The following is a 16,350-nucleotide window of genomic DNA, read 5'->3' as shown; positions in this document are numbered from 1 at the left end:
CCTTGTGTCTCAGTGTCTGTCTTCTGGTTGGGAAGGATTAGCGAGGTGAGCCTCATAGCTAAGAAGGGATATTTTTTAGCAAAGGCAGGGGAGGACAGAAAGCAGAGAGAAGCATCATTTTCCTGCATTTGGAGTGTACCCTCAGACCCATGAAGATGGGTCACAAATCAGATAAGTGGATGATTAGTTATACCTATAAGACATTACTCCAACCTACCCATCGAGAGGAGGGAAACAAGAACAGCTACTTGTCAAAATCTGCATGAATAGGATTCTTAGAAGAGAACGGAAAGAATTAATTTCCCCCATTAATACAAGACATTACCCTCAGACACACACAGTCCTTCATAATTGTCAAAACCTCTTTCGTCCCCATCACCGAGCAGCGACAGCACAATGACATATGAGAGCCACCTTGAAATTGCGTGGTGTCTTTATTCTTGTGCCTGCATTGTCAAGACCCTACATAAAGCTAAGGGTGGCCTAGGTCAATGCTGCAGTGTGCGTGCCTGACTGCAGGGAACTTCTTATGTTTCCATCTAGGTCAGTGACCCTGAGTTTCTGGGTTGGAACTCTGCCCATCAGCACCACGGTCATTAGATTTCCAGAACTTAAGGAATTATGTTGGATTCCTGGTCATACGCTGTATTGCTAAGTTATGAAAGACTAGAAATGACCTTAGAAATAATCTAGTGCACGTTTCTATTTGACAGGAAAAAAATAGGTAAGGCTTGGGGTGCTAAAAACGTCTACTTGAAGTCACATAGCACGTTGGTGGCAGAGCTGGGGTTAGATCCAGGTCTTCTGATCTCTAATTCGGTACTTTTCTCCACTTACTCCGGCTCTTGGCAGAGTTGTAGAAGACCATGGGTATCGTGACTTCTATGAGGATGAGGCTAAGAAGGGAGGCCAGGAAGATAGATGTCTTTCGTGAGAGATTAACTTAGTAAGAGTCCAAGTTGGATGACAAGAGGCACGCAGACTTGCTTAGAATAGCACAAGGTGCAGATAACAGAGGGCCCTTGACGAGAAAGTTTCCCGAGGGACCCAGCCTCACATCAAGGGCTCTCGGCCCCAAGGGTGGAGACATTGCCCATTGAGTGCACAGCTCCTAATTCTTCCTTTCAACGGCCTCTATAGCCGAGCGCGTGAGCAGAGCTATCTCCCCGTGATGCTTCAGAGCTCAGGCCCTCCAGCTCGGTGAAGTGTGCAGAATGTCTCAGCCGCAGCCTGCATGCCAAGTACGCTGCTTGGCTTAGTGGGTATTTTGCCTGGAAGCAAATACAAGGATTTCAAAAATATTAATGAACGCTGATAATTAGCATCATTGTCATGCCGTTGTGCTGTTGGGAACTACTCTGGGGAGAGGCTGAAAGGTAGAGAATAGGAGAAGAGGAAGAAAGAGGGAAAGCAGGAGGAGTCAGGCTGCGTCAAGGTTTCATCTGCAGACACAGGGCTATATTCTTCCTCAGAAGGGCCTCTCCCCAGGAGCCTGAAGAGCCTTGCAGCTGCTTCCGTGAGTGCTCTGGACCATCCTAACCATTTCAGAAGTTATAGGTCTGGTCTGCTCTCTGACCTGCCAGAACTTTGAGCCAGCATCTCTTGAACCCCAACTGGGTTTCCATCCTGCAGGCTGCCGTGTTGATGCCCTCACTCCAGTTGGCTCAGGCTCCAAGCAGCTGCTGTAGCCTGTAACCCCCCAGAAAAGTGCAGCTAGCTCATGAGCCTCAAGCTCAGAAAGAGAGAAGAGAGCACACGGAGTCCATCTGGACCCTCGTCTAGCAGAGTCCTACGTCTGAGAATCTACAATCTCTTTGGGGGATAGATCACTGTCTCTCATTGTATTTAAAAGTGTGGGTGTTGAGATAGCCCCACAGGCAGAGTGAGGTGCAAGCAGCAGCCCTGGTGGGTCCCGATGGCCAGGCTTTCCCTGGGCTAGCAGCACACTGTTGAGAGCAGAAATGACCGTTAATGATGAGGTGTGGAAAGCAGGTGTCTGCTGAGAGTGCACCAGTCAGACTTGACTATATGGTCACCCTACATACAAAAATAAAGACTCCCTGGGTGTTGCTTAATTAAAAACATTAATCCCCAGGGAAAATAAGGCAAGTGCAGTTGGTATTGGAAGCCAAGTGATAATTTCCCCCAAAGCACCAAAGCACCAAAGGGGTAAAGCATGCGGTCTGATGTTGCTTTGTAATTAGAAATAATTTGAAGAGTTTGGGCACCACTTGGTCCACAACAGATTCGGACTAATCAACTTGCTGTGGGCTCAAGAAGTCAAGTTTTCGAGCACTTCCTGGTGTTGGATGCTCATTGCCACATGGTGACACGGGGCATGTCTGCCCAAATGTCCAAAATACTATTTCCTTTGAGAACGTGGGCCTAGATGACGGGTCATTTCACTCCTGCTTAGGCCAATGCAAGCAAGGTCAAGTCAAATGAAAGAAGCATTATCTCATTCAGTGCCATGATTCTTTTTTTTTAATTATTATTTTTTAAAGCGGTAGCTTATTTCAACTAAAGCACAGAATTCCTTCACTTTTTAGTTGTTGGTGATGAGATAACCTTGTTGGTTCAGAATGCAGATGAGAGTAGCGAAGGAAGAAACCCTGTAATAAATAAAAACTCTTTGAATATCCTCAACATTTTTTTTTCAGTGACTCTTCTGTGTCAGCTGTGCTTTCTAGAAGCCATGATTTTGTTTTCTTCAACCTCCGTGTCTTTTTGGTCTGAACGGTTTATTTCTGTTCATATTTGGATACTTTCTAGAATATAAATGTTAGCTACTTTTTTAACCACGTCAGCTACTCTGTTCTCCAGATGGATTTAAAATTCTGCCCTCGGCCATTTGTCTGTCCGTATGTGAAATTCCAGCTGTCTCCCTTCTGCATCCTCATGGTGTCTATCTCCTTGTGTGTGTGTGTGTGTGTGTGTGTGTGTGTGTGTGTGCGCGCGTTCGACTCCTCTCTTCTTTATCTAGCATGCACTTGGAACTCCCGTTGAAAGACTGCGTGCCGCATCCTTGCCAGTAGCTGGCTCTTTCTGTATTGCTCACTCAGGACTACTCTCTCTGGGTCAACAGAATCATCTAGATGATACAACTCTCGTGTCCCGATTTTATTTATAGCTAATGAACCCATCTCAGAGAAGAGAACACGAGGAAGACTAAACTAACTACGTGTCTTCACTGTGCTTTGGAGAGAAACAGCTCTGGCCTTGCTCTCACTTTGTGGATCCGGGCATCGCTATCCACTGTGGGCTGATGAGAGGCATCGACACTGTCAGGCCCTGGCCTGGTGGCCATTATCTTGCAGTACCACAAGGTCCCCTTTCCCTGACTCACCTGTTGGCATCCCAACTGTGTATCTCTCGTAGAGGCCAGTGGACAGTCACAGAAGGCCTGAGCATACTCTGAAATGAACAGAGCTTCATGACTGCTAGGCCCTGAATGCCTTCTTGGCAGAGGATGCCTGGGAATCTCAAAGTGGAACTGGCACCTGGGAAATGAAGGCCACAGGAGCCCTCAATGTACAGACAGGGGGTGTCATCCCTGGTTGTGCACTGGAGTCCCCTGGGCAGTGTTTAGAGGATGCCAGAGATGGGTTAGCTCAACCAGAGTGTAAGCAGGGGCACGAGAGCCTGTTTTTACAGTGCTCCTTGAATGATGCCGTGTGTCACCTGGGACAAGACCTCCAGGCCCTCCCTCCTAAGCCTCATGGCAGAGAAGTTTCTTGACATTGAGTCTCCTGTCCCCACCTACCAGACGAAACCCTTCAAATCCCCTGTCTTTGGCTAATGAGGGCCCATGTACCAGAATTGATCTTTCTGACCAGTCCTATTGAATGAGTCACATGAAACCTTCTCTTCTGGTGTCATTGCAGCAGTCCCATCAGAAAATGGCAAAGACTCAGGGAATTCACCACTGCTAGGCAATTCCTTTGAGCCCCCAGTTCCCAGGATCATTATTAATGTACTCTTTCCCCCACTAGAAGCTCACCTGACTTTCACAGTCACACATTGATCTTGTCATTAGCCAACTTACTGTCAGCCTCAGGGAAGGCAGCCAGTAAGGCAGCCCCAGACAGGGGCAAACCAGCCCTCCCCTGGGCAGGGTCCTGGTGGCCACAGCCAGGGACGCCCAAGACAAAGAGCTTATGTCACCACCAGCAAGTGAGACGTTGACCCATAGGCTCAGTCTCCAAACCAGAATGACTTTAACACAATTCAATTGCTTGTATTAATTAAGGGAAAATGAAACAGTGGGTTTATCACACTTTTCATTAACTCCAATGCAGCGAAGGGATGTATCTGGGAGTTGGGAGCAAGCAAGGATGGAATATACTGCTGTCCACACTCCCTGGTTTAATTAAGGAGGGGGAGTCAGAGTTGCTTTTTGCCAAAGCATTCTTTTTTTTTTTTTTAAGGTTTTATTTATTTTGAGAGAGAGAGAGAGGAGAGAAGAGAGAGAGGTTGAGCAGGGAAGGGGCAGAGGCAGAGGAAGAATCAGACTCCCCACTGAGCTGAGCAGAGAGCCCGATGTCAGGGCTCAATCCCAGGACTCTGGGATCATGACTGGACCTGAAGGCAGATGCTTAACCAATAGAGACACCCAGGTGCCCGGCCAACAGCATTGTAAGGAGAGTCACGGGGTCAGGGAGGACAGAGAAGGTGGAGAAGGGCCCTGCAGAGAGAAAGAAAATTAAGCAAAGAGGGAGAATTTAGAGGGGATTCGGTTTCCGAACCCTTGGCCATTGGATGTATGTTCATCCTACATGAGATGCATACAGAGTCCAAGGAGGTAGAAGTTGTAGTCCCTTCTCGGTGCACTTGCAATTCAGACAGTGAGACCGCTACCATATAGGAGGTGAGCATAAACAGTACGAGACCAAGGTCACATGAGCCAAATTGTCCCCAGTGCTGAGACTCTATTGACTCAAGCATGTTTCTAATGTGTCTGTTCTTCAAAAGAGGGAGGCTCTTGTGTTGGGAGGTATGTAATTGGGAATGATGCCATGAGATCTCTGGGGAGGAGGGAGGGACCCACTCCCTAGTCTATAGGTTTCCAAAGCGCAGCTTCCCCTGTACTCCCTAGAAGGAATAGGCCCCTCTTTTGCCTCAGTCTCCCTTTGTCTCCTTTGTGGGTGATGGGTGACTAAGGTCATTGGTAAGGTTATTTGCTCTGGTGTCCATTGGACTCTTCATGAGGATAAGGCCATGGCCTAGAAGTGAGCCAGCAGTCCCGATTCTCCATCATTGTCCCGATCCACCTCGGCTTGGGTCAAAGGGCTCTCCGTACCCTGGACTCTCCATTCCAATATAGCCCTTATTCCCAGGTCCAGTGTTTGGCCCATAGCACAGACCCAAGGCAAGTCCTCCTATTGCACAAGTCTGGATGTCTCTAGTTCATAGGGAGAAAGGCAAGAACCTGTGTCAGCTTTGGATGCCAAGCCCAGATTGTAGACCAGCCTGACAGCAGTATAGCTGGTATTTTGATCTGTTTGTGGCTCACTTTATATGATCATGTTCTACTGGCCAGAATCCTGGAGAGAGATGGATGAGTGATAGGATCCCAGCATACATCCCCGCGTGCACTTCTGACATCTGCCTTGCCCTACACGCCTCAAGGGCACAGACACCATTGGGAGGGGCGTACTCCAGACAGCTCCTTTCCTTGGCCTTGTCTTGCTCCAGATTTCTAGGGTAGGATTTCCAGCAAACACTCAACATGTCAGCCAGCCCACACCTTTTTTTGAAGAATGGTACTAAGCACTTCTCACAGGAGTCAAATCTCAGTTCCTTGAGGGCTTGAATGAATGCCTAGTGGTGGTGAGTGGGCAAGAAGCTATTATCCAAGATGGATCAAAAAGCCGAGGTGTGGCCTAACAGCTCGGAAGCATTCACGGGATCACCTGGACATCGGATTCCCACTTCCCAAGTCCAGCATTAATAGGGAACATCTACAGCAGCTCCTCTTACTGAGCAGCAGGGAAATGTCCGTTCTTGCTTTTCCAGAAGCCCTACCCTGAGAGCCAGATGGACCGTGGGGAGCCCCATGTTCCACACTCCCGGTAGCCTCCTTTCTTGCCCACCAGAGCAAGTATCTCCTGGCCGTGGTTTCATGAAGCCATCTGCTCTGCGTCAATGCCTCCTTAAATTCTGCCCCCTCCTCTATGCTCTCATCTTCCTCCTGTTCTTTCACCCCAAGGCACCTGCCCCAGGCATGTGCCACCATGAGCCGCCTCCTGACAGGCCTCATGGCAAAAGCTGTGACAGGGGCTGACATCTAACCTCACAGAGCAGTTTCCCGGGATAGAGTGGCAGCTTTCCACCGCGGAGGGGTAGGGACAGCGAGGTCGGGCACCCAGAAGGCGACTTTTTAAATCATTTTAAAGGGAGGAGCCAGGCAGGGTTTGCCTCCCTGTGAGGCTGGTTGCTTTGGATGACGGGAGCAGTCTGGCACAGGAATAGGCCCCCCTCTGAAGTCACCCCTGGGGATCTTGCCCGGAGTGGGGGAGGCTCTTCCGGCAGCGACAATACTCCAAAAAAATGGAAGACTAAAATTGTTGGCCCCTCGTGCTTCGAGCTGTAACATTCTGAGGAATTGCGGGAGCAAAGGGAGGACACCTTGCGCCTAGGACTGGGGCTGCGCTGCCCCTGGCTGGAAGGTCGCAGGGGTCGGCGGGGCGAGAAGGGGGACAGCAGGGGGCACCCCAAGTGTACTTGGGATTTCCTATCCCATCTCTTCTTCCCCAAAGGTCGGGTTTCCTCCAGCTCTAAAATACCTGAGCCACCGCGCCGCTGGAGGAGAGGGCTGGAAATACAATCAGAAACTGCAAACTGAGCTTAGGGAGAGAAGCCTAGAAAGTGCCCCTGTTCTGGGCCCGTGCAGTGTAGACCGCCCTAGGCCTGGACCCGTCCAGTTTGTCGTCCCTGCACCAGCGCTGTCCCCCAGACCTCTCCCCGCTGGAACAGGTGATGGTGGCACCGCAGGTCCCACCAGGAATCCCCCCCCTTTTCAGCCAGCACCTCCAGGTCTAAGCAGGTGGACCCGGCTCTCTTGGCTGGGGGGCCTGTTGTCCTTCTCAGCCTGTGTGAGAGCACATCCCTGTAGACAGACCCGGGACCCACAGGACCACAGGCTCACTGGGTGCCTGCACCCGGGGGCCTGGCCTGGAGGCCTCTACATCCCTTTGGTTCTTGTCCATCTTAACCTCACTAATGCCCTGAGTGGCACTTACCTTCTCCCACGGGCTCGTCTGCAGAGAGAAGTGCCCCCCCACTTTAAAAAATGCCTTTTGTGGGGATCCCTGGGTGGCGCAGCAGTTTAGCATCTGCGTTTGGCCCAGGGCACGTTCCTGGAGACCCGGGATCGAATCCCACGTCAGGCTCCCGGTGCATGGAGCCTGCTTCTCCCTCTGCCTGTGTCTCTGCCTCTCTCTCTCTCTCTGTGACTATTATAAACAAATAAAAATAAAAAAAATAAAAATAAAAAATGCCTTTGTGCCAGCGACTCAGAACCCCTGCCTTTTGCTGCCAGTTGCAGCCTCAGGGCGTCTGAACGCAGAGGGTGGCAGCCATGCGCTGGGGATTGGCTGCCTCGGGGACCGGGACGACTGCCGCGGACACGCTGTGAAGCCCTGTGGACTGTCTGTTCCCAGGTGTGGTCGGAGAAGAGACCGGCGTGGTCCTCCAGCCCGGGTGGCTTCTTTAATCCCTTTGGAACGTGTCTTCGGAATCTTCCCAGCGGCACCGGGACACGCTCCCGGCCGCCGCCCGCCTCTGCGCCCTGCTGCACCTGCAGCCCTCCCCGGGGGCCCTCTGCGCCCTCTTGGGCTGTCCTCCCCGCCCTCCCCAGTGCCCTCCACGCCCTCCCCGGTTGCCCTCTGCACCCTCCTTGGCTGTCCTCCCCACCCTCCCTGGGTGCCCTCCCCAGGTGCCCTCCTCAACTGCCCTCCCTGCCCTCCACGGGCATCCTCCGTGCCCTCCCCAGCTGCCCTCTGCACCCTCCCTGGGTGCCATCCCCGACTGCCCTCCGCACCCTCCCTGGGTGCCCTCCCTGGCTGCCCTCCGTGCCCTCCCGGGCTGCCCTCCCCGGCTGCCCTCCGTGCCCTCCCCCGCCCACTCCGTCCTCTGCCTTCCTGGCAGCCCGAGAACAGGGTTGGCCCGTTAGTCGCCTTCTGCTCCTCTTTCTGCCGCTGGGAGTGGGATTGGGACGTGGGGACGGAGCTGGAGAGACCAGCGCAGGCATTAGATCCGCTGTTTCCTGGGGCCCTAGGTACTTAGCGACCTGGGTGTGTTCACCCGAAGTCCAAAGCAGTGACCAGCCAAGATCTCCATCACCTTCAGTGGTTCTGGGGGAGCAGTTCCAACGTCCTCTCCGGTTTCTGAGCCAAGACCAGCCAGAGAAGGCTTGTGCTGCAGGAAGACCTAGCGCTCAGCGAGGCGTGGGCCGCAGGCTCCAGACCTGTCCCCAGGCTCCACTCCAAGGAGGGTGTCTGTGGAGCTGCGGCCCCAAGCATCCCTGCGAGGGGCCTCAGTAAGCTTTGTTGGCCAGGTGGCCACCTGGCAGATGCAGGTAACAGGAGCCGGTGACAGGAGAAGCTGAGGACAGCCGGCGGTGGGGCCTGGTGTTCCCGCTCAGCCTGTGGGCCTCAGAGCAGCAGCAAGGAGACCCCTGGGCACTGGTGAGAGATGCAGAGCCCCAGGTCCTGTCCTGCTCTAGACCTACTAGGTCAGAATCTGTATTTTTTTAGATCCTAGAGGAATTTATACGCAAATTAAAATCTGAGAGGCACTTTATAGTACAAACTTGACAAAATTCATTTTCTCCCTTAACGAGGTAGTATTGTCCTAAGGATCCCCATTTTACACAGAACATTCTCTTCCTTCTTCCCTTTTTTGCTGTCATGTAATTGTCCCATAAAACCAGCATTACAGAAAACACATTCCCACGTTCCAGAGGGCTGCTGTGTTGTCCTGTAATTCCTGGACGAAGGCCCCGGGCCCCGGCCGCTCATACAAATGCAAAGAATTACCCAGGGTCCAGGCGCTCTGGCCTCCATCTTCTTTGAGGAGATTCCTTCCTCTTGCAAAAGCCAACACTTCTAGGTTGACGGGCATCCATAAATCTGCCTTCTCGGGGGCTTAAGACACGTGTCTGGTGTATACTGTGCAGCACGATACGGATCTATCTCATTCTCTCCAAGGAAAGGGGGTCGGTGACCCTGCCTGAGGCTCCTGCCAGGCCTCCTGCTGGTGGCTTTTTGTTTGGCCAAACGCAGTGAGGTTTAATTACTTGCAGCAAATGTACTCTAGCATGTTTTGAAAAAATCATGGCCTCTTAGTAGGAGGAAGGCAGAATTTTGATCCTGTCACACTTTCTCATTGCAGAAAAGGTACACTTGGGACATTGTTTTGGTGTGTTTGATTTCATTGTTAAACAATCCTTAAAAATACTTAGACAGGGGGCGCCTGGGTGGCTCAGTCAGCGAAGTGTCTGCCTTTGGCTCAGGTCGTGATCCCGGAGTCCTGGGATCAAGCCCTACATCCGGCTCCCTGCTCATCGGGAAGCTGGCTTCTCCCTCTCCTCGCTGCTTGTGCTCTTTCTTACTATCTCTGCTACTATCTCTCTCTCTCAAATAAATAAATAAGATCTTAAAAAAAATACTTAGATTGGTTAACCAACATCATTTCAATAATTGAGGTTATTTTTATCTTTATAGACTTTCTGAAACAAGTGATCTTAGAATCTCCTTCGACTGTGAGGTTCTGTTAAGTCTAAGAGAAATATGGAAGAAAAGATGAGAAGATGTTTCTATTCCTCTAATAAATCTTGAGGAATTAGGATATGAACCAGGCTGAAAGATTAAATGTCTGCTGTTGTGGAGGTCTTGCACCCAGGATCACCACCCCAAGATCCTGGTGAATAGGGCCCTGCCCCAGCTCCGGGGGTGCCATGTTCTGAAGCGCCTTCCTTAGTATGTTCTAAGTCCTCCTCTGGTTCCTGGTAGCAGTCTAGGCGAGCTATCCCATTCAGGAGGGATGCCCCCATTCTAGATGAGGGTATGGCCTGTCCTGGACTCCATTTTCCCCCACAGGGTGTGTTTCCAACTTCTACCCTCAGCTATTCTTCATATGAATTCAGCCAGATTCCCAAGATCACCAAACTTACATCTGTGTGCTGGTCTGGGACCTAGTCCACAGTTCCAGGTTCTATGAGGGTGGCGAAGGATTCCTCCACCTGGCAGTGCAGGATTTCTTTCATGTAATTGCATGAGATTGGGCTACCCAATGGTGCTGATATTGGATGACTCCAACTGTTTATATAGAGAGCGGCCCCTTGAAAAATATTTTTCCAGGAAACCCACAATTGTACAGGAAACCCATCCCAAGTACATCTTGGGATGTACTTGGTAACTGATGGCAGAGCCTGGGTGGTTGGGACTTAGGGTAGGAGATAGGAGCAAGGAAGGCAACAGGAGCTGAGAGGCAAGTGGTCTGAGGAAATGGGCAGGGTGGGTGGAAACTCCCCAAGGCTCAGACTGGGAGCCAAATCAGGATGCTAAAGCTCCTGCCACCCTACCCCCTGCCCGTCACCCTACCTTTCACCTTCCCACTGTTCCACATCCATAGTGGACCTAGACTTATTGATGGAACACCCATTCGGGAGCAATATACCTATATGGGGGTGTGAGGAAAGCTATAAAGAGTTTTTATCCTCCTGAAAACTATTTTCACTCTAAAGCCTGGAGCACAAAAAAAAGTTAAGCAGCAGACCTATAAGAAATGCAAATGACTGTCCTTCCTGGCCTTTGTGTTGGCTGAGTTTTCACTGGAGCCTGGTGCTTTGACAGAACTGAAAACATTTGGGGTTTCAAGACACAGACTCTGTTCTCTTTGCACTGAACCCCACACGGTGTGGCAGGGGTGGGGTGGGAGGATAAGGGATAAGACAGAGGGGCCAGGTTGTTGTAAGACACATAATGGTGTTTGCAAACAATGTACATTTTGTGACCCCACAATATTTTGGTTTTTTCTTTAATACTTATTTTTTTTTAATTTTTATTAATTTATGATAGTCACAGAGAGAGAGAGAGAGAGAGGCAGAGACACAGGCAGAGGGAGAAGCAGGCTCCATGCACCGGGAGCCCGACGTGGGACTCGATCCAGGGTCTCCAGGATCGCGCCCTGGGTCAAAGACAGACGCTAAACCACTGCGCCACCCAGGGATCCCCCCACAATATTTTGGATTATGAATTCCAAGCTTCACAAGTGCCTAGGAATAGGGCCTCCAGGCTCTAGGCTCTAGGCTGTTCTAGTAACCATGGATCCATCATTTGGGGCTACAGCATTCATTTTATGTTGGCAAACATTCATTGAGCACTTAATGCATAGCAGTTATAAAATGCTTCTGTATTCATTCTTTCTCCAGTTCATCTTTTCCAGGACATGTTGAAACCAAACCAACCAATTTGTATCTCTCTGTATTAAACTATTAGATGGACATTAATCCTAGAAGTAGTTAGTAGTTTGTATGTTCTGTAGCCAAAGGAGGTGGACAGAGTGGGAGGGATAATCTCAAGCAGGCTCTACACCCAGCGTGGCTCCCAACTAGAGGCTGGATCCTGTGACCCTGAGATCATGACCTGAGCCAAAATCAAGAGCCGGACGCTTAACCGGCTGAGCCACCCAGGCACCCGGCAAAAGAATTTCTACATAATAAAAAATTAAGATGCCCATACTAATATATTCTAAGGTTATTCCCACATTTTAAATTATATTATCAATCAGAACAAACCTCTTTAAAATATCAAAGTTTCGTAATGTGCTGGGTATTTCACATGTATTCTCTTAGTTAATCCTCATAATATCAGAAACATAATGAAAACCTTTTCTTTTTAAATGGTCTGAAAAGTTAAAGTGAGTTGGACAAAAACACAATGACCCAAGACTCAAGCAGAGAATTTCTTTTCCCAAATGCTGTACTATTTGGTCAACATGGTATCTTATACCCTTTGACTCAATGTTCAAACGCTATTTTTACAGCTTTTTGTATTCCTTCCCCTACAAGCTCAAGATGTGACTATAGTTCCGTCCCTGGCTTCACAGTTTCTTGATTGTTTCTGTCTCTTTCTTTCCTCCCAGAAGGCCAGGGTTTTGTGAGTGAGGATGAATACCTGGAAATCTCTGACATCAAACGTGACCAGTCTGGGGAGTATGAATGCAGCGCCTTGAATGATGTGGCCGCACCTGATGTGCGGAAAGTAAAAATCACTGTAAACTGTGAGTTGACCCATTGTCAGGAAGTTTCAGGGAAAAGGAGAACATAGGGACTGAGGGAACAAGCTGGTCATGGCAATGCCATATTCTGATCGCCCCAAATTGTTTCCAACAGGAAAATACTGTCTCAGATTGCTTTGCACCATGACTGTCCCCATTTGCCATTTTGCCCCTGGAGTTTACCTGTGCCCATCAGAGCTTTTAGCTAATGGGGAGGATTGTTTGCTTTGAATTGGTTAGAAGGCTTGAGAAGATGCTGAAGTAAATGCAATATCCTCAACCCAGAAATTATTTTCCCAAAATAAACAGTTATTTACTGGGAAGGTGGGGGTGGCACAAGAAATCCATTTGTACAGCAGGTGACTCAATGTGCCTTTCATCTGTTTCATGAAATCACTCTGCATTTTCCTCCTGCAGACCCTCCCTATATCTCAAAAGCCAAGAACACTGGTGTGTCCGTTGGTCAAAAGGGTATCTTGAGCTGTGAAGCTTCTGCAGTGCCTATGGCTGAATTCCAGTGGTTCAAGGAAGATACCAGGTACCTCGAAAATGGGAATAGAGCATACCTGATGCAGAGCTGATGGGTCATTCCCCACATGGAAAGGGAATGATAAAGGAAAGGGGAAAGATATGACAAAACCAAAATGGATTAGTCCCCTTTGTAAAAGAGTCTCCCTCTTAGAGCTAGAAACACACAAACAAACAAACATCAAGGATGCTGGCGAGTGGGAAAATGAATTGACCTCATTTCAGAATCTGAGATTAGTTGTAGGGATCTCTGTCTACTATTTCACGCTAATGGTAGAACCAGACCAGCAATACCTTCTCTTATTGCAGGCTAGCCACCGGCCTGGGCGGCGTGAGGATTGAGAACAAAGGCCGCATATCCACTCTGACTTTCTTCAATGTTTCAGAAAAGGATTATGGGAACTATACTTGTGTGGCCACAAACAAGCTTGGAAATACCAACGCCAGCATCACACTGTATGGTGAGTGCAGGAAGCCTGGATGCAGTGGGCTCAGCCAGGAGGGAGAGCTCCGGGACTGTGGAGGGAGGAAGGCTCGATATGCTTGGCCTGTGTCCATCCATACTGCTCAGCCTACCCCCCTTTGATACAGAATGCTTCTCCCTATCATTCTCCTAAGCATGTGATACAGTGATGTTTGCAAAGGGATTGATATCTCCTGGTCCATTGAAAGGCAAGGTTTGCACCTTACAAAAGGAGTAAACCCAATTCTGAACCAAGTTGAACTGTGGTTGCCGCAAAGAACACAGAACCATGGAACAGTTCAACTGTAGTATCTAAAGGTCTGTGGGGTTAAGCTAGAAACAATTTTAAGATGCCTTCTTAGGAGGACTCTGTGATTCTGGGGGTTATAGTTGTAGATTTCAACCGACTCAACTCCTGCCATCATGATTCTCAGTTGACTGCCATGTCATGTTCTCCCTCATTGGAGTGGATGGAGCAGTAGTCTGAGTCCTCATCAAGACAACTGTTCTGCCCACAGCTGAGCATCAAACCCTTCTCTGAAGGTCTTTCCCTCCCGTATGGATGGAGAGGTCTCCAGAGCCCTGACCGGCTCCCTTGGAAGCCCATATCTCCCCCTCCCTCCACCATCCCCCTTGCTATGTCCATGTCCTTGTGCAACACTTCACACCATGTGCCAGGGCCAGCTCGTTGTGATATTTTGCGTGTATATGTATTTGTCTATTTGCTGAGGTTTGGTTAGAGGTGAGCGGGATGAAAAGGTATTCATTTTCCCGTGTGTATCTCAGACCCTGAACGAGCTTTCAGCGTTGACATTAACGAAACTTTGTCCACCAACCATCTGAAATGTGTGATCTATGTCTTTTGTTTTCTCTCTGCATTGTGTGTGCATTGTGCTGTGTGTGTCTTAGAAATAAGCCCCTCATCAGCAGTGGCAGGTGGGTACAGCATGTTCCTTCCTTCCTCTGCCTGCCTGAATGCCTTTGCTTTTGAATCTAAGCCTACTTCAAAGATAGGCTTGCCTGCTCCACCTCCCCGACTTATTTGTCCTTAGTAGATAGACTTCAGGGGGTTTGGTTTGCACAGATTAGGTGATAAGCATGTAGAATATGATGGCTTTCACATACACACTCATATCAATACATATTTTGGGGAAGGGGTTTTCCCCAAAATCGATACACTTTGACTTGGTGGCCTGTAAAATAGACGAGTATTCTCCTACTTTTGCACATAGCAGCACCAAGGGGAACTCAGCCCAGAAATGAAATGGATTATCAAATGATGGTCTCCTTGGGAAAGTCACCCTAGTATGGGCGTTCTATTCTTTTAGCTCAAGGCAAAAAGGGATAATGAGTTAATTCTACAAAATTCATTTTAAAATAGAAGTATTGGGGGTCATTATTCATAATAATAGTAATAATATCCACCATTTTCCCAAATATTTACTGGTTTCTAGGCATTATGTTAGTACTGTACAAAATAGGATATTAAGTCCATTTTAACAACAAGTAAAAGGAAAACTAGTGAGGTTAAGTAGCACTGAAGTACATGTACCCGTGAGTAGGTGCTAAATGAAACCCAGAATGGGGCCCTCCATCAGATCCTGGGTGCACAGGGTGTGATGGACACACGTGCACACTCACATACTTGCATGTACCATTAGATGAAGCAGCAGCAGGTGCCAAACTGTGCTTCCAGAGGCAGCAGCCTCACAGCCCTACTTCCCTGTAGTCCATCTCAGTCACATAAAAAGTGGATTTTCCATACCTGGAGTCAGCTCTGTGACTTTTCATAGCTCTGGATCTAGGACAACCACAGGCCATTAGTGCTGCCCAGGCCTTGAGATCTGTGAATGTCCATCTCTTGGTCTTGATAAAACTGAGGGAAGGTTAGGATGAGTATGATACTCTGACCCTCATTCCGCCATCACCCTGTCAGTGGGGTCATGCGGGGTATTGAATGTGGCCAAGAGAGGAATCTTGAACTGACAACCAGGTAATCTAGGTTCTTGTGCCTCCCTACCACTAACAAGAAAGGTGTGTCATAGCAGATAGCAACAGAAAAGGTATACTAAGACTGCTAGCCTGCTGGGCGTGCCATGACAAAGTCTTGTCGGTTGGGTAGGCTTAAACAACAGAAATGTGTTTCCTCACAATTCTGGAGGCCAGGAATCCAGGATCTAGCCAGGAAGATCTATCATCTGTTTTTTGATGGCGGCTCTCTTCCTGGCTTGTAGATGACCCCTTTGTCCTCTCCTGGCCATTCTTCTGAGTGTGTGTCGTCTATAGAGAGATACAGACAGAAATGGCAGAGAGGGGAGGGGAAAGAGAGGGCTTTCTCGCATGTCTTCTTATTAGAACCCTAATGCTATGAAATCAGAGCCCTACCACCTAACCTCATGTAACCTTAAGTACTTCCTTGTAGGCCCCATCTCCAAATACACATTGGGGGTTAGGTCTTCAACACATGAATGTGGGGAGATATAATTCAGTCTATAGGGAAGCCATAGCTTCATATCCCAATTCGGCCAGCCACATGCCAACCACTTAATGTTGCTGAGCCTTACCATCCTCATGTGTGCTATTGGGATAGCGATACCTTCTTTAGAAGGCTGGTGAGAGGACGGTGTAGGTCTTACAGAGAGAGAGCCTGACAGGTGCTGTGTTCAGATGCATGACTTTGAGAACACACAAAGTCTTTGGGCCTCATCTGACTCAGCTAAAACTGGGGTGATACTTCCTGGCCTACTGACTGTCATTGTGAATTATCTCTAAGACAATGTTTACCATGGAGGCATGACAAACTGGAACTGTTGTAGAAAAGCAAGGTACCACGGTTACTTCTGCTGCTTGCCCACACTTGTGACACAGCCCGTCTTATCACTGCTTCCCGTGGTACGGCTGCCAAGAATGTCGCTTGACTGGACTGCGCATCCCTTTCTTCCAGAGTCTTTTGTGCCCTTTACTGCAGCACCACCAATCCCTGTAATCCACCCAGCCTGCTTCACCTGGTTGGTACCCACTGACCTTCCAGCATCCCTTCCTGAGGGAAGCCTTCCCTGACCTCTATGAGTAGGTCA

The 16,350-nt window shown here is 49.1% G+C and overlaps 1 protein-coding gene across 1 annotated transcript in view; it reads left to right on the top strand.

Annotated features, from left to right (window-relative positions):
• Positions 1-16,350, top strand: part of OPCML (opioid binding protein/cell adhesion molecule like) — a 494,531-nt gene that overhangs the window by 466,348 nt on the left and 11,833 nt on the right. The window contains exons 4-6 of the mRNA XM_055306154.1: positions 12,148-12,285; positions 12,700-12,820; positions 13,120-13,271. Of these exons, the coding sequence (XP_055162129.1) occupies positions 12,148-12,285; positions 12,700-12,820; positions 13,120-13,271 (411 nt within the window). The remainder of the gene's footprint in view (positions 1-12,147; positions 12,286-12,699; positions 12,821-13,119; positions 13,272-16,350) is intronic.

The sequence above is a fragment of the Nyctereutes procyonoides genome, unplaced genomic scaffold (genome assembly GCF_905146905.1).
Source record: "Nyctereutes procyonoides isolate TBG_1078 unplaced genomic scaffold, NYPRO_anot_genome, whole genome shotgun sequence".
NCBI classification, from domain to species: domain Eukaryota; kingdom Metazoa; phylum Chordata; class Mammalia; order Carnivora; family Canidae; genus Nyctereutes; species Nyctereutes procyonoides.
The sequence above is the reverse complement of the archived record's forward strand: the minus strand, read 5'-3'. Positions and strand labels throughout refer to the sequence as shown.